General features: G+C 45.9%; 1 protein-coding gene across 1 annotated transcript in view; it reads left to right on the forward strand.

Moving 5' to 3' along the window:
• LOC144683192 (dedicator of cytokinesis protein 11-like) overlaps positions 1 to 22,254 on the forward strand; it is a 285,806-nt gene that overhangs the window by 242,053 nt on the left and 21,499 nt on the right. The window contains exons 48-52 of the mRNA XM_078546152.1: positions 882 to 995; positions 2,671 to 2,817; positions 18,781 to 18,991; positions 21,152 to 21,342; positions 21,966 to 22,066. Of these exons, the coding sequence (XP_078402278.1) occupies positions 882 to 995; positions 2,671 to 2,817; positions 18,781 to 18,991; positions 21,152 to 21,342; positions 21,966 to 22,066 (764 nt within the window). The remainder of the gene's footprint in view (positions 1 to 881; positions 996 to 2,670; positions 2,818 to 18,780; positions 18,992 to 21,151; positions 21,343 to 21,965; positions 22,067 to 22,254) is intronic.

The raw sequence follows: 22,254 nt of genomic DNA on the forward strand, positions 1-22,254 counted from the left end.
GATATGGGAGTCAGGAGATTACCTGACATGGTGATGCCCCCCTCCTACCTGGCAGTACCCATCAGCACTATTTTCAATTGGTAGAGTTGGAGATGTGCTGTGGTCGGGCCTGCTGCCTACAGCAGCAGGCGTGAAGTAGAGGCAGAGGTGGGCCAATGCCCACATGGCCTGGTTAAAAGGCCCACCTTCCTTCGCTGAGACATCGGCCCAGTTCTAGAGATAAATGTGAGGCTCCCTAAATCTTCATCGTCTTGCCCCCTTACCTCCCTCGTGCCCATCACCCCAATACCCCAACTTTCCCCCATACCCCTACTCACCCCCTTACCACACAAAACACTCCCCCAAATTACTCACCCAGTACCCATTAAAAATAGAAGTCACATGTCCTATAATAACATGTGGAAGTTCACAGATCTGTCAAATAAATAGACATTACCTGAACATCCATTTAAAACACATTATTTTCTTAAAATTCATAAATCTTTCAAAATGAACAAGTTCACATTCTCCTTGACAGCTGTCAACAACCCTTGCTGAGCAGAATCCATTAGTAGTTTGGAAGGCAGACAAGCATTCATAATTATAGTGCACTGAACAACTGTGTCAACAAACCCTCCTGAGCAGAATCCATTAGAGACTTTGAACACAGATGGAAGCTCACCCAACTGTAAAAGCTTTGCCAGCCAAACACCAGTCAGATCAGGGAATTCTAGTCCTAAATGTCTAAGTTAGAATCTTTGGCATTCTCACCTTTTACATAATATGGTTGGCTTGTATCTGTGCAGAGTAATCCGTGGTCTGTCTCAGTGCCAGATTTATAAACCTCTTATCCAGTGTCTTGTATGAACCTGTTCATAAGTTCTTGTCTCTCTTTATTTTAGAAACTTGCTTTCATATATAACACACTGAATGAAGCTTATAAGAAAATAATTCATGTCCTTCACACGGGGCGGAGACTGCTGGGAACATTTTTCCGAGTAGCTTTTTATGGTCAGGTGAGTGGTATGATGCAAGATGGATGCCTGCACACTTAAAGGGATTGTACCCAACTGTGGGATTTTTCTCAACCTCAGAGCATTCCAAAGTGCTTTATAACAGCAATTTGCATTTATATAGCACCTTTAATGTAATAAAAACATCCTAAGGCGCTTCACAGGATCATTATGAGACAAAATATTGCACCAAGCAACATAAAGAGATGTTAGGGCCAATGAGCAGAATTTTGTTCAAAGAGAGAGGTTTTAAGGAGTGTCTTAAAGGAGTGAGGCGGAGAGATTTATGGAGGGAATTCCAGAGTTTGGGACCAGGCAACTGAAGGCACAGCCACCAGCGCTGGAGTGGCTAAAATTGAGAATGCTCAAGAGACTTGAATTAGAGGAATGCATATATCTCAAAGGACTATGGGGCTGAAGGAGATTACAGAGATAGGGAAGGGTGAAGCCATGGAGGCATTTGAAAACAAGGATGAGAATTTTAAAATTCTGGCATTTTTTAGCCAGCTGTCAATGTAGGTCAGTTAGCTTTACAGCCAATGAAGCACTTTTGAAATATAATCACTGCTGTAATGTAGCAAATATGGCGGCCAGTTGCACATCAAGCTCCTACGAACAACAATGCTCGTAACAATGAGCAGATAATGTGTTTTTGTGATGTTGATAGAGGATTAAATATTGGCCAGGGCACCGGTAGCACTCCCCTGCCATTCTTCAAATAGTGGCATGGAACCTTGTGCATCCACCTGAGAGGATAGATGGGGTCTCCATTTTAAACCTCATCCAAAAGATGGCACCTTCGACAGTGCAGCACTTCCTCAGTATGCACTGTTATGTCAACTTAGTTTTGGTGTCAGCAAGTCTCTGGAGTGGCTACTTGAACTTGCAATTCTCTGATTGAAAGCCACAGATCATACTGCAAGTAAATATCTTACTTAGACCACCCAGAACAAGTGGAAAATGTACAACCTGGGCACTGAATTCTCCAGCACCTGGCTATGTCGGCACATTTGTGGATTCAGCTTTCTGCAATGTTTCGATGGAAAATGAATGTCAATGTGTAATGCTCACTAAGTGTTCACTTACATACAATGTATCTGTGCTGGGGAAGGAAATGCTAAACATGTCGACTGGTGTATTTACCATTCAGGTCCCTGCAATGAATGTTTAGGATGCACCAATTCCATTGTTAACTATAACTGGAAATCAAGAAAGGTGCAGGGTCATTAACATAAGAGCATAAGAAATAGGAGCACAAGTGGGTCATATGATCGTGGCTGATCTTCTACATCAATTCCACTACCCCTGAATTCCCTTAGTATCCAAATCTCTGGAGCAGAGAATTCTAGATTCACAACCCCCTGGGTGCAATAATTTCTCCTCATCTCAGTCCTAAATGATTAACAACTTATCCTGACGCTGTGCCACTGTGTTCACTGTGAAACAACCTCTCAGCATCTACCCTGTTAAGCCCTCTAAGAATTTTATATCTTTCAGAGATCATCTCTCATTCTTCTAAACTCCAGAAAATATAGGCCTTCCTACTCAACCTTTCCTCAACCCTCTCATGCCAGTTTGATGAACCTTCATTGTACTTCCTCTAAGGCAAGTGTATCCTTCCTTAGGTAAGGAGGCCATAACTGTAAACTCTTGATCTTTTTGGGTGTTTTTTTCATAGAGTTTCTTTGAAGAGGAAGATGGAAAAGAATACATCTACAAGGAGCCCAAGCTGACCAGGCTGCCTGAAATATCTGAGAGACTTCTCAAACTGTACAGTGACAAGTTTGGAGCTGAGAATGTGAAAATCATCCAGGATTCTAACAAGGTAAGCTATAGTCTGCACTCTTGTTAGGGAATTGAGGTCTAGCTTTTTCACCAAGCAGGGTGTAGTCTGATCTCCTCTAATTGACAACTCTCAACATTCTTCTGTTTCACGCAGTAAACTGTTTATTGTATACAACATGTGCGGTCTCCAGAAGCTTGGCTTACAATATATATAATCATAACTTTTTAAAAATTATTATTTTACGGAATGTGGGCATCTTTAGCCAGGCCAGCATTTATTACCCATCCCTAATTGTCCTTGAGAAGGTGATGGTGAGCTGCCTTCTTTACCGGCTGCAGTCTATGTGGTGTAGGTACACCCACAGTGCTGTTAGGGAGGGAGCACCAGGATTTTGACCCAGCGACAGTGAAGGAATGGCAATATATTGCCAAGTCAGGATGGTAAGTGGCTTGGAGGGGAACTTCCAGGTGGTAGTGTTCACATGTATCTGCTGCCCTTGTCCTTCTAGATGGTAGTGGTCGGGTTTGGAAGATGTTATCTAAGGAAACTTGGTGAATTCCTGCAGTGCATCTTATAGATGGTACACACTGATGCCACTGTTCGGCTGTGGAGGGAGTGATTGTTTGTGGATGTGGTGCCATTCAAGCGGGCTGCTTTGTCCTGGATGGTGTCGGGCTTCTTGAGTGTTGTTGGAGCTGCACTCATCCAGGCAAGTGGGGTGTATTCCATCACACTCCTGACTTATGCCTTGTAGATAGTGGACAGGCTTTGGGGAGCCAGGAGGTGAGTTACTCGCTGCAGGATTCCTAGCCTCTGACCTGCTCTTGCAGCCACAGTATTTTTGGGGCTAGTCCAGTTCAGTTTCTGGTCAATGGTAACCCCCCAGGATGTTGATACTGGGGGATTCAGCGATGATAATGCCATTGAATGTCATGTGGAGATGATTGGATTCACTCTTGTTGGAGATGGTCATTGCCTGGCACTTGTGTAATGCAAATGGAACTTGCCACTTATCAGCCCAATTCTGAATGTTGTCCAGGTCTTGCTCATTTGGGCACAGACTCCTTCAGTTTCTGAGGAGTCACGAATGGTGCTGAATATTGTGCAATCATCAGCGAACATCCCCACCCCTGACCTTATGATGGAAGGAAGGTCATTGATGAAGCAGCTGAAGATGGTTGGGCCTGAGACATTACCCTGAGGAACTCCTGCAGTGATGTACTGTGGGACTTGAATGATTGACCTCCAACAACTGCAACTATCTTCCGTTGTGCTAGGTATGATTCCAACCAACAGAGAGTTTTCCCCCCGATTCCCATTGACTTCCATTTCGCTAAGACCATAAGACGTAGGAGCAGAAATAGGCCATTTGGCCCATCGAGTCTGCTCCAGCAGTCAATGAGATCATGGCTGGTCTGATAATTCTCAGCTCCATTTCCTGCCATTACCCCATAACCCTTGATTCCCTTACTGATTAAAAATCTGTCTATCTCAGTCTTGAATATACTTAACAACCCAGTCACTACAGCCCTCTGCGGTAAAGAATTCCACAGTTTGAAGAGAAGAAATTCCTCCTCATCTCTGTTTTAAATGGGCGCCCCCTTACTCTGAAATTATGCCTTCTGGTCCTAAACTCTCCCACAAAGGGGAAACAATGTCTCAGCATCTACCCTGTCAAGCCCCCCTATATGGGCAGGATATTGAGGTCGGCGAGTGGGGGCGGGGCCTGCTCGCCAATGCATAAAATGGCGCGGGATGACGTCAGATGGAACTCCCAATGTCACCCCGTGTCGTTTCAATTTTCAGGTCGGCGGGGGCGCAGCCGAATCAGCTGTGCGCCCGCCGACCTGTCAACGGCCAATTGAGGCTATTTAAAAAGTAATTGAACTAGTCAAAGGACCTGCCCGTCCAACCTTAAGATTGGCGGGCAGGCCAGGAGCCCTGGTGGGCTTCAGAAAAAACATGAAACCTCATCCACGAGCGGGTTGAGGTTTCATGTAGGTTTTTAAAAATTTTATAAAAGTTTAATTAAAAGTGATGGACATGTCCCAACTTGTGACAGTGTCACATGAGGGGACATGTCAGGGAACTTGTATTTTTCTACATTTAACTTTTTTAAATTTGGCGCCGATCTCCCTGAGGCAGCACTTAGCCTCAGGGAGATGAGTGCGCTCTTTCACGCGCACGCACGAAAGAGCGCACTCTCAGCTTAGGGAATCCCCTTAGATAAAGGGACTAAAACTGTTCATCCAATATCTCTGTAGCTACTTCCTTTCATATCCTTGGATGCAACCCATTAGGTCCAGGTGACTTATTGGCCTTTAGCCCCATTAGTTTGCGTAGTACTTTTTCTCTAGTGATTGTTATTGTATTTATTCTCCACACTGCCGCCCCCCCCCAACCCCCACAACTTTTTCCCCTTATTTAGTATTTTTGGAATGCTATTGTGTCTTCTACTGTGAAGACTGATGCAAACTATTTATTCAACTCCTCTGCCATTTCCTAGTTCCCCATTATTATTTCCCCAGCCTCATTCTCTAAGGGGCCTATGTTCACTTTGGCCTCTCACTTCCTTTTTATATAATTAAAGAAGCTCTTACTGTCTGCTTTTATATTACTTGACAGTTAATCTCAAAGTTTATTTTCTCCCACTTTTTTTTATCATCATTTGTTGATTTTTAAAACTTTCCCAATCCTCTGGTTTACCACTAATCTTTGCCACATTATATGTTTTTCCTTTCAATTTAATACTATCCTTAACTTCCTTGGTTAACTATGGTTACTTTATCCCCTTCCTAGAATCCTTCTACATATCTTTGTTGTGAGTCATGAACGATTTTCTTAAACGTCTGTCGTTGTTTTCGTCTTAGCAGAAAACCGTCTTTTCTGCTAAGATCCTATCCCACTCCACTCCAGCCAACTCTGCCCTCGTTCCTTTGTAATTATCCTTATTTAAGTTTGGCACAGTTGTTTCCAACCCAAGTTTCTCATTCTCAAACTGAATGCCATGTTATGTCATTGTTTCCTAGGGGGATCCTTTACTCAGATCATTTATTAACTTGCCTCATTACACATTACCAAATCCAAAATCGCCTGATCACTGGTTGGATCCACAACATATTGTTCTAGGAAACTGTCCCAAGTACACCCTATGGATTCTTGCTTGTGGCGACATCTGCCGATTTGATTTTCCCAATCTACATGAAGATTTAAGTCACCCATGATTAATGTACTGCCTTTTTTTACATGCCCTCATTACCTCCCGATTTATTCCCTGTCCTACTGTATAACTACTGCTAGGGGGCCTATGGACTACTCCCACCAGTGTCTTCTTCCCCTTGTTATTTCTTACCTCCAGTCATATGGATTCTACATCTTCTGATCCAAGATCATTTCTTGCTATCGTACTTACTCCAGCCCGTACTAACAAAGCTACCCCATCACCCTTTACTTCCTGCCTGTCCTTTTGAAAAGTCACATAGCCATGAACATTAGTTCCCAGCTTTGATCTCCTTGTAACCTTGTTTCCGTAGTGGCTATAAGATCATACCCATTACTCTCTGTGCCGTTAATTCATTTATTTTGTTCCGAGTACTATGTGCATTTAAATAAGGAGCCATTAATTTTGCCTTTTCACCATTTTTTTTTCCCCCTTTGACCCTACTTGCTGCTGTTTTTTATGTTTGTACACTCTGTCCCTTCCTGTCACACTCTGGGAATCATTAACTAAATGGCTGCCCTGCAATGCTGCCATATCCTTTCGCTTTGTAAGCCTACATAGCCCCTTTCCAGAACCCTCCCCCTCCACAGCCTTTGAGACTCACACTCACAGCTGCAGAGAACAGCATCTATCCCCCTAATTATACTCACGGCTGCAGAGAACTGCATCTATCCCCCTAATTATACTGTCCCTTACCACTACTACGTTCCTATTTCCTCCCCCCACTTAAATGGCTCCCTGTACCACAGCTCTTTGGTCAGTTTACTCATCCTCCCCGTAGTCCCCGCTCTCATCCACACAGCTTGTAACTGTTGGACAGTTGCAGGAGCCGAGGCTCCTCAAACGCTACCCCCTGGGTCCCCAATCCTGCTTCACCTGCAGTCACACCCTCCTGTCCCTAATCACAGACAAATTTGAATTACCTAATCTGAGGGTGTGACCACCTCCTGAAGCAAAGTGTCCAGGTAACTTTCCCCCTCCCTGACGTGGCACAATGTCTGCAGCTCGGACTCCAGCTCCTTAACTCGGATCCCAAGTTCCTCAAGCTGCAAACACCTGGTACAGATGTGTTCGCTGTGGATCATCTTGATGTCCAGCAGCTCCCACATGCTGCAGCAGCAACACATCACCCATCCTGCCATCGCTATCATATTTTATTTAATTTATTAATTAATTAAAAGCAGCACTGTGGGTGCACCTACACCACATGGACTGCAGTGGTTCTAGAAGGCAGCTCACTACCACCTTCTCAAGGGCAACTCGGGATGGGCAATAAATGCTGGCCCAGCCAGCGAAGCCCACATCCCGTGAAAGAATAAAAAAAAGTTACTGTTGTATCCCTGCTCTTTCCACTTGAAGAATCCCCCACTCTTTACACTTTATTGTAATTATTTTTTAACACCAGTATCAATCTTATACTTAACAAGCTATTTTTAAGAAAAAGAGAGAAAAGAAGTCTAGAGACCTAAACACCCAAACTAAAGACCTTACTTTTACTTTAAAGACTAGAAATACTCACCAATCCTATTCATCAATCAGCTGCTTTCCCGGAACTCATTGTGGTTCATGACTTCACTCCGCCGCTGGTCTCACACGCTCTTTTTAAAATGAAGTCTCCCCACTCTGTGCTCTTTTTAAAATTATGTCTCCCCCTGCTCTTGCACTCTCTTCTAGATGCTGCTGACTGCCTGTCCCAGGGTCCTCCTCTCGCACTCTCCTCTAGGTGCTGCTGACCGCCTGTCCCAGGGTCCTCCTCTCGCACTCTCCTTTAGGTGCTGCTGACCGCCTGTCCCATGGTTCTCCTCTCGCACTCTCCTCTAGGTGCTGCTTGACTGCCTGTCCCAAAGTCCTCCTCTCGCACTCTCCTTTATGTGCTGCTGACTGCCTGTCCCAGAGTCCTCCTCACGCACTCTCCTCTAGGTGGTGCTTGACTGCCTGTCCCAGGGTCCTCCTCTCGCACTTTCCTCAAGGTGCTTCTGACTGCCTGTCCCAAGGTCCTTCTCTCGCACTCTCCTCTAGGTGCTGCTTGACTGCCTGTCCCAGAGTCCTCCTCTCACACTCTCCTCTAGGTGCTGCTGACTGCCTGTCCTAGAGTCCTCCTTTCACACTCTCGTCTAAGTGTTGCTGACTGCCTGTCCCAAGGTCCTCCTCTCGCACTCTCCTTTAGTTGCTGCTGACTGCCTGTCCCAAGGACCTCCTCTCGCACTATCCTCTAGATGCTGCTGACTGCCTGTCCCAAGGTCCTCCTCTCGCACTCTCCTCTAGATGCTGCTGACTGCCTGTCCCAAGGTCCTCCTCTTGCACTCTCCTCTAGGTTTTTTTTTTTTTTTTTGTAAAAATATACTTTATTCATAAAAATCTTCAATCACATTCAAAACCATTTCAAAAACAACATTACAAGGGTACAATCCAGGTTAAACTTTTACAAAATGTATCACCAGGTGCATCAGTACAAACAATATTACAGTCCTTTACAGCCTTTCATTTTGATCTGTACAGCCCGAGGGGCTCTAAACAGTTCCCAGTCTCTCGGTGCGCTGTGGTAGAAAGGTCTTAGACAGCGACCCTTCCCCATTGCGCCTTTGCGGCAGCTGCCCCAAGCTTTAGTGCGTCCCTCAGCACGTAGTCCTGGACTTTGGATTGTGCCAGTCCGCAACAATCGGTCGGGGACAAATCTTTGTGCTGGAAGACCAACAAGTTTCGGGCAGACCAAAGCGCGTCTTTCACCGAGTTGATGATCCTCCAGCTGCAGTTGATGTTTGTCTCGGTGTGTGTCCCTGGGAACAGCCCGTAGAGCACAGAGTCCTGTGTCACAGAACTGCTCGGGATGAACCTCGACAGCAACCACTGCATCTCTCTCCAGACTTTCTTTGCAAAGGCACAATCCACAAGGAGGTGAACAACGGTCTCTTCCCCACCACAGCCACCTCGAGGGCAACGTGCAGAGGGGGTGAGCCTCCACTCTCCTCTAGGTGCTTCTGACTGCCTGTCCCAGAGTCCTCCTCTCGCAGTCTCCTTTATGTGCTGCTGACTGCCTGTCCCAGGGTCCTCCTCTCGCACTCTCCTTTATGTGCTGCTGACTGCCTGTCCCAGGGTCCTCCTCTCGCACTCTCCTTTATGTGCTGCTGACTGTCTGTCCCAGGGTCCTCCTCTCGCACTCTCCTCTAGGTGCAGCTGACTGCCTGTCCCAGGGTCCTCCTCTCACACTCTCCTCTAGGTGCTGCTGACTGCCTGACTCGGGGTCCTCGTCTCGCACTCTCCCCTCCCCTTATTAAGGCTCCTTGATGCCACACTCCTCAAATGCTGCCTTAATGTCAACGGCAGTCACTTTCACCTCACCTCTTGAATTCAGCTCTTTTGTCCATGCTTGGATCAAGTCTTTAATGAGGTCAGGAGCTGAGTGGCCCTGGCAGAACTCAAAATGTGTGTGAGTGAGCAGATTATTTCTGAGTTAGTGCTGCTTGATAACACTGTCGATGACACCTTCCATCTTTTTGCTGATGATGAAGAGTGGCAGATAGGGTGATAATTGGCTGGATTGGATTTGTCCTCCTTTTTATGGACAGAACATACCTGGGCAATTTTCCACAATGCCAGGTAAATGTCAGTGTTGTAGTTGTACTGGGACAGCCTAGCTAAGGACACAGCCAGTTCTGGAGCATAAGTCTTCAGTACTATTGCTGGAATGTTGTCAGGGCTCATAACCTTTGCAGTATCCAGTGCCAATTGAATTGGCTGAAGACTGGCATCTGTGATGCTGGGGACCTCAGGTGGAGGGCAAGATGGATCACCCACTCGTTACTTCTGGCTGCAGATCATTGCAAATGCTTCAGCTTTCTCTTTTGCACTGTTGTGCTGGGCTCCACCATCATTGAGGGTGGGAATACTTATAATCTACTCTATATCTTATACACTCTTGTTTGGGCTTATCATGGTTAGAACAGATAAAACCCTTTCCTTCCTCCCTTTCTTGCTATATTCTGACTAATTGATTTTGTGAAGTGTTTTATCATTCACGATCTGAATATCAATATTTTCTCAAGCTAACTCCATTTTCCCGTAATGCTCATTAAATCAGGCTTTTTATGTTAATGTCTCTAAAACCTACAGTGTTGTACTCCCATGGGCATATTGCCCTTCACCAGCCCATGAAAGCAAGGGGAATAAGGCAGCTTGGCAGAAGGTGTTGGCAATGAGTGCTATGATCACCCCCCCCCACCACTTCCCCCATTCCCCAGCAAGCTGGCATTCATGGACAGCTTGCTGCACGGACCACCCCCCCACCACTCCCACCGCCCACCTTTCCCCTTCCCAACCCCATCATCTTGTCTTCCCAGGAGGAAGATTCACAGTGCCCTGACGAGATGCTGCTCTATCATAATGTGCCATCGGCATAGCTGGCTTGTGGCTGCTTCACGACTCTGCCAAGGGACACTGAGGAGGGTGGGAGGTGTCCTAAAGTGGGTAAGCTGCATTAGGTCAAGGAAGGAATACCTGCAGCCCCACCTCACTGACCACAGGTGCTTTGAATAAAAATGCAGGCTTTATGGAGGCTGTACTACTGTCTGCACTGAAGTTTCCTGGAGCCTGAGCCACTGACTGCTTTATGAATGTAGTTACATCAAAATTTACACCACTTTGTATGGAGCTTACCAAGGAAGCTTGTGTGCTGATGAACAATGTAATTTTCCAGCACCAATGGGCATTGAGGCAAATCCGGGCCCAGGTCAAGAATAGGCTAGATAGGTGTTTAAAAGAAAGGGAAAGAAAGAGATTTGGAAACTGGGTGAGATCAGGGGATTGGGACGATGTTCATGTGAAGGTTAAACACCAACACTGACTGGTCAGGTGCATCAGTCTGTTTCTGTGTTGTAATTTTGATATAAATCTTTGTTTGGAGAGGCTTTCAGACATTGAATTTAAGCTGGTGCATGGTTTTTTTTTTAAGTATTTGTAAGGAAATGGTGTTTTGACAGATTGTTTTACCTGATCTGAACATGTTTGAATGCCTTCCTTGTTGTCACAACCAAAAGCTGTTCACCTGTTCCCCCAAGGAATAAAAGTGTAAAGATTCACGCATTTGGAGCGATGGCCGGATGTCTGTTCCCTTTAGGCCCTCTTGAGTGTCTCCAGCCATCATATCCTTTTCATTATTGGCCTGTGGCATTGGCGTGGACTTGATTCACACCCACAACCATGGACAATTCCATTCCGAAAACAGCTGGCAGAGATGCAACCTTGAGAGTAATCTTGATAACATTTCTGGGTAAACAGGTGCTCAAGCTGGCACTGCAGGGAGCTCCTTGACATGGGATAATTGCCCGATAAATGGGAGTCCTGCTGTGGTGCAGAAATCAAATGGACAGCTAGCTTAAATGCAGGTTGAGGCAAATATTCACTGATGTGAGTAAAGATAAAATACAGAAGAAGAATTATGCAAAAACAGAAAACAATGGGAAAGCTCAGCAGGAGATTTACACATTAGTGCTATAGTCCAGAATATGTTAACAGCAGCACCAGGTCTAGTGTTTGTTATAATAAGGCCACTATCAGGCATGGCTCACTGTGTAGCACTCTCAACCTTTAAGTCAGAAGGTCATGAGGTCAAGTCCCATGCCAGGGACTTGGGGAAAATATTCCATGTTTGCCCTCTCAGGTGGATATAAAAGATCCCTTGATATTTTCTCCCAGGCCCTGGCCAATATCTATCCCTCAAACAACATCATTAAAAGAACAGATTATCGGACATTATCTCATTGCTGTTTGTGGAAGTTTTCTTGCATAATATTGGCTGTAACTTTCCGACAAAACAACAATAAGCACTTTGGAATGGCTTGAGATCATGACAGATATGTTAAAGTATTCTCTGTATCTAATCGGCTCCCAGATCCCTCTTGAGATTTTCAAGTGATTTAAGAGGGGTCAGTAATTTTGATGCTGACTTATGGAAAGTACAAGTTTAGACATAAGTCCCAAGTGGGTACTGTTGACTGTAACCCTCCTTTTCTCTTAAATCAAGGTGAAAACTTTCCACTGATGGCTCAGAATGATAACTAAGCTCATTAGTGAGTGGGCAGAATTAACCTATTTTCCCACACAGTTTCCTTTCTATTTGAGGTGAATATGTCGAGATATAAGTCATACCCAGAACAGGGTTTAACAGGAAGCTTCACACAGCAAAGGGTAGCAGCACAAAACAACAACTGTCATAATCCTTTTCATAGAAGAAATAGAACAAACAGAATGGAATCACAAATCATTGAACACAAGTTGAACAAGATGCAAGCAAAGCACTGTAGTTCATTTCTGGAGAAATAGAGTTCAAAAGCAGGGAAGTTATGTTAAACTTAAATAAAACCTTAGTTAGTCCACACTTAGTGTATTGTGCTCATTTTTTGTAACCATATTATAAAAAAGAAATAAGTCAGGACTTTTAGGATAGTGGGGTTTCCCTTCCTGCCATCTGAAGAGTCACCAGATAACACGTCCCCATTGATACTGCCTGCCCCACAGCAATTTCATGCTCTAACAAATGTTAGTTGGTTTCAGGCAGGACTTCCACCCATCACTCTGGAGGGAGTTCCACCTCAGAGAGCATCCGGCCAATCTGCTTGGCCGGCAGCACCAGAAGCTGCTGTGGACAGGACTGGGACTGCAAGCAGCCCCCACAGTCTAAAGGCTGAATTTTCTGGTTGGCGGGGGGGAGCAGAGCAGGCACAGGCGGGCACGGACCTGATCACCGCTCGCAGATCCATGCCGCAATTTAACGCGGGCGGGCCAGTTAAGGAGTGGGTGGGCGGCGGCGGGCACACTCAGGCCACTGGGCCCAATGGCGACCCGGCGGCCTGCATAAAGGAAGCCTCAGAAAGGCTGCTCTCGGGCTGGGCAAAGGGCTGTGCAGAGGGACAATGAAGTTCATGCAAGTCCAGAGGGTAGGCCATCTGGCCAGGCCAGGCCAGAGGGTAGACCATCAGGGTAGGCCATCGGGGCAGGCCAGGCCGGAGGGTAGGTCAAGCCGGAGGGTAGGCCATCGGGCCAGGCCAGGCTGGAGGGTAGGCCATCGGGCCAGGCCAGGCAGGAAGGTAGGGCAGGGGGCCAGTGTGCCCCTCATTTTACGGATGACTGCCTTGCTGCCCTCTTCGAGAAGGTGGTAGCATGGCGGGAGGTGCTGGTTCCCCAGGATGGGAGGAGGAGGCTCCCCGCATGATGAAACGTGCCTGGGAGGAGGTAGCAGAGGTGGTGAGCTCCCACGATGTGGTGCGGTGCACCTGGATCCAGTGTCGCAAACGCATCAACGACTTGTCGCACTCTGGCAGGGCGAGTACCATGTTGGCATTGGTCACTTAACCCAGCAGGTCGGCTTACCCCCTGCTGCACCCCCTGCCCCCCCCACCCCCTCAAGTCTGAGTGTAGTGACTGCATTGAATCATTGACGACATGTGTCCTTCGCAGGGTGAACCAGCAGATATTGCCCATACCGAGGTCAGCCTGAGAGAGTGATGAAGATGTGTGTTTTGCCCCCGCAGCATGTGTTCCACTGCGTCCCACATGACTGGTTTGGGGGTAGCCTGGAGGAGCTGCACCTAGCCCTCCCTTCCTCCTCAGAGGAGTTGCCTCCAGTGGAGAGTTCAACTCCCATTCCCAGGCTATGGGAAGGCTCTTTGAAACCTGGAGGGCTAGAAAAGATTACTCACTGCAGTGTGCTGACCTGAAGGTTAACAGTCCAGACAAAGCAGCTCACACAGGCAAGTTTCAATAACTTTGAAAAATAAATACTTGACTGTGCACACTCGCAACCCCAGTGAGCCCTCTTATCCCGCCCGTTGCGCCCGTGCGCTGACCTGAAGATCACACAGGCGCCGAAAAATTGACATCAGTTGGTGAGTCAAGGGCCTTGTGGCCGGTTAATTCATGGCGGGTGCTCAACGGATATCATTGCGCGCCCGCCCAACGAAATACCGCGCGTTGTTTTAATCGCAGATGTGCGGGGCCCACCCCCACACGCCAACAGGAAAATTCTGCCCTAAGTCCTGGGAGTCCAAGGCCAGGTAAGTGTGGGGTTCATGGGGCAGGGTGGGGGTGAGGCCCAGCGGTTTGGCAGAGGTGGGTGGAGGTGTCTGTGGAGAGGCTTGGGGGGAGCCAGGAGATGAAGCACCTGCAGGGGCAAGACCTTATGGGGTTAAAAGCCTGATGTGAAAAGGATGCTGGTGATAGAGGCACCCCTCCTCCCCCACTTTCCCACCCAAAGCCTGAGCAGGGTTAATTTTTGGGCTTACCCCCTGCCCCTGAACTCCTCCCACTAGCCTAAAAATTGAGTCTGGGTGGGAAACAGCCCTTGAGTGGTCAATAGTTGGCTACTTGAGGGCCTCAAATGGGACAAGGGCAGACAGGCCAGCCTAGTCCTTGCGGAGTCAGGGCGGGTGGGAGCCCAATGGGAAAGCCACCTGAGAAATTTAACGGTCAGCTCCTGCCTACAAACCCGCCGGCAGGGGAACATAAAATCCTGCCCATAGAGTCACTGGTGAAGAGGCAAAATAGATTCACAAGGTTGACATCAGAACTGAGAGGCTATCACTATCGGGATCAGAACAGGCTAGGACTCCTTTCCCTTTTTTTTCTTTCATGGGATAAGGGAGCCGCTAGCAAGGCCAGCATGGGTTATCCATCTGTAATCCGTGGTGAGCTGCCTTCTTGAACCACTGCAGTCCATGTGATGTAGGTCCATCCACAGTGCTGTTAGGGAGAGGCATCCAGGATTTTGATCCAGTGACACTGAAGGTAAAGCGATATAGTTCCAATGCTTGGAGGGGAGGTTGCAGATGGTGGTGTTCCCACACATCTACTGCCCTTGTCCATCTAGATCGTTGAGGTTGCGGGTTTGGAAGGTGCTGTCGAAGGAGCCTTGATGAGTTGCTACAGAGCATGTTGTAGATGGTACACACTGCTGCCACTGTGCGTCAGTGGTGGAGGAAGTGAATGTTGAAAATGATAGGTGGGGTGCCAATCAAGTGGACTGCTTTGTCCTGGATCGTGTCAAGCTTCTTGAGTGTTGTTGAAGTTGCGCTCATCCAGGCAAGTGGGGGGTATTCCATCACTCTCCTGACTTGTGCCTTGTAGATGGTGGACAGGCTTTGGGGAGTCAGGAGGTGAGTTACTCACCACAAGATTCCTAGCCTCTGATCTGCTCTTGTAGCCACAGTATTTATATGACAGGGCCAGTTCAGTTTCTGGTAACCCCCAGGATGATTTTGAGGAGGATTCAGCAAAGGCGATGCCCGTGTATGTCATGGGACATGGCTAGATTCTCTCTTGTTTGAGAGGGTAATTTCCTGGCACTTGTGTGGTACAAATGTTACTTGCCACTTACCAGCCCAAGCCTGAGTGCTGTCCAGGTCTTGTTACATATGGACATGGACTGCTTCAGTATCTGAGGAGTCACGAATGGTGCTGAACATCGTGCAATCATCAGCAAACACTCCCACTTCTGACCTTATGATGGAGGAAGGCCATCAATGAAGCAGCCGAAGAACTCCTGCAGTGATGTGCTGGGATTGAAATGATTGACCTCCAACAACCACCCTCTTCCATTGTGCTAGGTATGACTCCAATCAGTGAAGAAGTTTCTCCTCAATTCCTATTGATTTCAGTTTTGAGAGGGATCCTTGATGCCACATGGTCAAATGCTGCCTTGACATCTAGTGTAGTTACTCTCACCTCACCACTTGACTTCAGCTCTTTTGTCCATGTTTGGACCAAGACTGTAATGAGGTCAGGAGCTAAGCAATCCTGGTGGAACCAAAACTGAGCATTATTGGGTTATTGTTGAGTAAGTGCCGCATGATAGCACTGTTGATGACACCTTCCATCACTTTGCTGATGATCAAAAGTAGACTGATCAGGCAGTAGTTGGCTGGATTGGACACATTCTGTTTTTTCTTTACAGGACATGTATGGGAAATTTTCCACATTGCTGGGTAGATGTCAGTGTTGTAGCTTTACTGACACAGCTATTTCTGGAGCATTAACCTTCAGTACTATTGTTGCAAGGTTGTCAGGGCCCATAGTCTTTGCAGTATCCAGTGCCGTCAGCCGTTTCTTGATATCCAGAGGGGGCCAAGATGGATCATCCACTCAGCACTTCTGGCTGAAGATTGTTGCAAATGCTTCAGCCTTATCTTTTGCACTGATGTGCCTGGCTCCTCTGTCATTGAAGATGGGGATACTTGTGGAGCCTCCTCCTCCAGTGAGCTTAATTGTCCACCACTATTCATGACTGGATGTGGCAGGACTGCAGAGCTTAGATCTGATCCGGTGGTTGTGGGATCTCTCAGCTCTATCTGTCACTTGCTGCTTATCCTGTTTGGTATATAGCATTCATGTTAAGCTTCACAAGGTTGCCACCTCATATTTAGCTATGCCGGGTGCTGCTCCTGGCATGCTTTCCTGCACTCTTTATTAAACCAGCGTTGAACCTTGGCTTAATGGTAATGGTAAAGTGGGGGATATGCTGGACCATGAGGTTACAGATTGTGATTGAGTACAATTCTGCTGCTGCTGTTGGCCACAGCGCCTCATGGAAGCCCAGTGTTGAGTTGCTAGATCTATTTGAAATTTATCCCATTTAGCATGGTGGTAGTGCCACACAACACGATGGAGGGTATCCTCAATGTGAGGACAGGGCTTGATCTCCTCAAGGACTGTGCGGTGGTCACTCCTACCAATACTATCATGGACAGATGCTGTGTGGCAGGAGGCAAAGAGTGGGGATAAGGGGGTCCTTCTCAGGATGGCGGTCGGTGACTAGTGGAGTTCCGCAAGTGTCAGTGTTGGGACCACAACTTTTCACTTTATACATTAATGATCTAGATGAAGGAACTGAGGACATTCTGGCTAAGTTTGCAGATGATACAAAGATAGGTGGAGGGACAGGTAGTATTGAGGAGGCAGGGAGGCTGCAGAAGGATTTAGACAGGTTAGGAGAACGGGCAAAGAAGTGGCAGATGGAATACAACGTGGTGAAGTGTAAGGTCATGCACTTTGGTAGGAAGAATAGAGGCATAGACTATTTTCTAAATGGGGAGATAATTCAGAAATCTGGAGTGCAAAGGGACTTGGGAGTCCTAGTCCAGGATTCTCTTAAGGTTAACTTGCAGGTTGAGTCGGTAGTTAGGAAGGCAAATGCAATGTTGGCATTTATTTCGAGAGGACTAGAATATAAAAGCAGGGATGTGCTGCTGAGGCTTTATAAGGCTCTGGTCAGATCACATTTAGAATATTGTGAGCAATTTTGGGCCCCGTATCTCAGGAAGAATGTGCTGGCCCTGGAGAGAGTCCAGAGGAGGTTCACGAGAATGATCCCAGGAATGAAAAGCTTAACATATGAGGAACATTTGAGGACTCTGGGTCTATACTCGATGGAGTTTAGAAGGATGAGAGGGGATCTGATTGAAACTTACAGAGTACTGAAAGGCCTGGATAGAATGGATGTGGGGAAGATGTTTCCATTAGTAGGAGAAACTAGGACCCAAGGGCACAGCCTCAGAGTAAAGGGAAGACCTTTTAGAACAGAGATGAGGAGAAACTTCTTTCGCCAGAAAGTGGTGAATCTATGGAATTCGTTGCCACAGAAGGCTGTGGAGGCCTTTGTCATTGAGTGTATTTAAGACCGAGATAGATAGGTACTTGATTGGTAAGGGGATCAAAGGTTACGGGGAGAAGGCGGGAGAATGGGGTTGAGAAACTTATCAGCCATGATTGAATGGCAGAGCAGACTCGATGGGCCGAATGGCCTAATTTCTGCTCCTATGTCTTATGGTCTTAAGCATCTGCAACAGGTAGATTCAAAGTCCTCACCTTGCTGGTCCCCTCACTACCTGCTGCAGGCCCAGTCTGGAAGATATCTCCTTCAGGACTCAGCCAGTTCAGTCAGTGGTGGTGCTACCAAGCCACTCTTAATCGTGAGCATTGAAGTCACGCACTGAAACTGTATTCTGTGCCCTTCGCAGCCTCGGTGCTTCTTCCGAGTGGTTTTCAACATGGAGGAGCACTGATTCATGAGCTGAGGGAGGTTGGTAAGTGATAATCAGCAGGAGGTTTCCTTGCCCATGTTTGACCTGATGCCACGAGACTTCTAGAAAAGAGAAAGCTGAGGGTTGACCTAATAAATTTCTCGAAAATTATGAAGAGGTTTGATAGGGTAGGCATAGAGAAAATGTTCCCACACATGGGAGTATCCAAAACCAGAGCACATAACTATAAGATAGTCATCATCAATGCAAGAGAAAATTCAGAAGAAACTTCTTTACCAGACAGTGGTGAGATTGAGTGGTTGAGGCAAATGGTGTTGACACACAGAGAAGCATTCTCCAAACTAAATGCTCAATGCTGAGATTGATAGATTCTTGTGCACTAAGGGAATCAAGGTACATGAGAAAAGGGAGAGAAAGTGAAGTTTTGTAGAGGTTCAGCCATAGTCTAATTGAATGATGGAGCAGGCTCCCCTGCTCCCGTTTTTATGTAACCTGCATAGTTCTCTCAGCAAACAAACCCCGATTGATATAAAGATCTGTTTACTTATTAACGAGCCCTTAGGTTTAATGGAATATATATTCACCTTAGCAGCCAAATAATATATTTTGCTTTATTGGTGTAGCATTCCTGTTCTAAAGTAACAGTTTACACGGCTGCAGTAGACCCACTAGAAAGGTAATTTTTTTTGTGTTTTAGTGTCTGACTACATTGATAAAACTTCGTTACTTTTTTCTTTTCCTTTTACTTTTTAGGTAAATGCAAAAAATCTGGACCAGAAATTTGCATATATTCAGGTAACTTTTGTCAATCCTTACTTTGATGAAAAAGAATTGCCTGAAAGGAAGACACATTTTGAAAGAAACCACAACATCACACGATTCGTCTTTGAGACCCCGTACACATTATCTGGGAAGAAGCAAGGAGGAATCGAGGAGCAATGCAAAAGGCGAACGATTCTAACAAGTAAGGTCAGCTTTATGTAAGAAATTGAATAACAATAGCAGAAAGACAAATCTATAGGGAAGATGCATGTTTCAAAGATCAAATTTGACCTTTTACAGAATTATAAAGTGGTTACTGCACAGAAAGTGGCCATTCAGCCTGTCATGTCTGTGCTGGCTCTCTGAAGGAACAATTCACCTATGCCACTCCCCTGCCCTCTCTCCATAGCCCTGCATGTTCTTCCTTTACAGATAATAATCCAATTCCTTTTTGAATGCCTTAATTGAATCTGCCTCTACCACACCCTCAGGCAGTGCTTTCCAGATCCTAATCACTCTTGGCATGAAGAAGTTTTCCCTCGTGTTGCCATTGCTTCTTTTGCTAATTAACCTTAAATCTGTGCTCTATGGTTCTCAATCCTTCCACCAATGGGAACAGTTTCTCCCTATCTACTCAGCCCAGATCCCTCATGATTTTGAATACCTCTATCAAATCTCCTCTCAACCTTCTCTTCTCCAAGGAAAACAGTACCAGCTTCTCCAATCTATCTACGTAACTGAAGTTCCTCATCCCTGGAACTATTTGCTTAAATACTTTCTGCACTCTATCTAATGTCTTCACATCTTTCTTAAAGTGTGGTGCGCAGAACTGGGGTCAATACACCAGTTGAAGTCAAACTGGTATTTTATTCAAGTTCTATGCATCAGCTTAGTTTGGTTGTAGACTCCTGTCAATATGTGTACTTCTCCCTCTCCACTCCAAGATTTAAGCTAATAATCCAGGCTCCCAATCCAGTTCAGTACTGAGGGAGTGCTGCATTGTCAGAGGTGCCATCTTTTGGATGAAACATTAAACTTAAACCTGTCTGCCTTTTCAAGTGGATGTCAAACATTCCTTGGCACTCTTTAGAGGAGGGAAGTTCTGCCAGTGCCCTCCATAACACCTATCAACCAACATGACTAAATCAGTTTATCTGATCAGATTTTTCTTTGCTATTTATAGGAGCTTGCTCTGCCTGAATTTGGCTGCTGCATTTCCTACATTACAACAATGACTACATTTCTACAACGGATGTTCTAAGCTTGAGAAAGACTTTATATAAATTCTAATATAGTTCATCATTTTGTGCAATTAGAATTATTGAGCAATCCTGATACTAGGTGATGATCTTTGGGCCAACGTGTGTAAAATCCAACCTTTTTGCTATTTAACAAAAAATTCCTTTGATGAATCCTGCCAGAATTGTGTTCATTACAGGCCAGTAATTGGCCTGATAACATGAAAGCACCACAATGGAAACCCCACCTTGACTTTGGGTTATTTGCTGTGTCAGTGCAGTCACATATGACACTACTGTGCTGTGGTGATGCAAGGTATGGTCTTTTTTCTCATTCATTCTCAAGTTGTGGACCTCACTGGCAAGGCCAACATTTATTGTCCACTGCCTGTGACTGAATGGCTAGCCGGCCCACTTGAGAGGGCATTTAAGAGTCAACCGCATTGGTACAGGATTGGAGTTGTGTATGGGCTGGACTGTAAGGATGGTAGGTTTCGTTCCCTGAAGGGAGAGATTGAAATATTTTGGCCTTTATGACAGTCTCACAGCTTTCTGATCACATTTTAACCAATATTTTATACATTTTTTTTTCTAAACTGAATTCAAATTTTCAAACTGTCACAGTAAGATTTGAACTGGAACTGAATTGATTTCTCTGGATAACAAATCCAGATCATTGGAGCACTAGTCCACAACATAACCACTATGCTACTGTACCCTTTAGTGCACAGGAAGATTAAATCCACAATGATCTTCACCCAGACTGGGTCCAAAACATAGACTGTATATGGTTGGCATGGTTGATCCAATCAGTTAGCTCCATGTTCAAACCCAGGTACCAGTGGTGAAAGGACAGCCTGTTAACTTACTGCATCCCTGAAATTTTAATCATTCACACTTGAGGAACAGCCACAATACTTGGGGGTAAATTTTCACCTTGCCTCCTCAACACTGGGGTAACCCGGTGAAACGGGGAGCCTGCCTGCTATAGAACCCATCCAATTTTCATTCCATCCAACTCAAAGGTAGATCAGGCAGGCAGTATAATGGGCTCTTTTATCCCATCGGATGCTTGAGAATTTGTGCAGCTCAGTAACCAGTTGCCTGTTGATGATTGCCTCCAGCAACACATTCCTTCCCATACGTGAAGAAGAGGATTGCAGTTATGTATGAGCACCAGGTCGAACTGAAGCCCATCGACGTTGCCATCGATGAAATGGACGATCGAACGGCTGAGCTGCAAAAGCTGTGCACCTCGAACGGTCTGGACATGATCCAACTTCAGCTCAAACTCCAAGGCTGTGTATCTGTGCAGGTGAGAACCGACTGACAATGATGTTTGGAAAGTGAGACCTCCCTGTCTTAGTCTGATTATTCCAAACTCAAATTGTCTTTAGAAAGACAGAGAAAAACTGACCTTTTACCAGCACCCTATACTGCCCCCCGTCTCCCAACCACCCCCCCCCCCACCCCCAACACCTTCTCCCAACCCCAGCTCAGTGTGTCAAGGATTGGGTAATGGCAAATTAAAGCTGAAAGAAGAAATACCCCTCTCGTGTTGTAATTGTGGTAATTTCTTTGTGTTTAGCTTCATCCTCTACTGGGTGCATCAAATGAAAAGCATTCCGCCATTAAATGTTCAGAACATGTTTAAATGTGTTGGAATGCTCTTTTTTGAGGATCGAAAGTAAATAGTGACCTTGCAGAAGCAGAATTAGAAAACTCAACAATTTTAATGATCACGCTTGAAACAAGCTCATCAACACAATCTCCATTTTCAAATTGAACAGGTTCCTTCTGACTGTGACAGAAACATTTGCTTATCTTCATTGAGTCTGGTGAATCATTTAGCCTGACCTTATGCCCTGAATTGATGCTTTGCTACCTGTGTTTCCTGAAGTATGAAGATATGTGCTTTCAACTTCCAATCTGTTGCAGGTAAATGCTGGTCCATTGGCCTATGCAAGAGCGTTCCTGGATGGCAATAAATCGAGCAAGCATCCAACCAAGAAAGTGAAGCGACTGAAGGAAATATTTCGGTGAGTGAATTGAAAGGATTAGTTTTCAGCTTGATTCACTGCACTTGCAGAGCTTCCAAGCAGCTTGCTTGATTAAAGACACTTGGGTACTTCATTGATGAGGCCTGCCAATGCTGCCTCTTGTGTAGAAACAGTACATCATGTGATCCCCTAAATCAGCTGCTTCATGTCATTTCTTTACTCTGTGT

The sequence above is a fragment of the Cetorhinus maximus genome, chromosome 8, assembly GCF_964194155.1.
Source record: "Cetorhinus maximus chromosome 8, sCetMax3.hap1.1, whole genome shotgun sequence".
In the NCBI taxonomy this organism is placed as follows: Eukaryota; Metazoa; Chordata; class Chondrichthyes; order Lamniformes; family Cetorhinidae; genus Cetorhinus; species Cetorhinus maximus.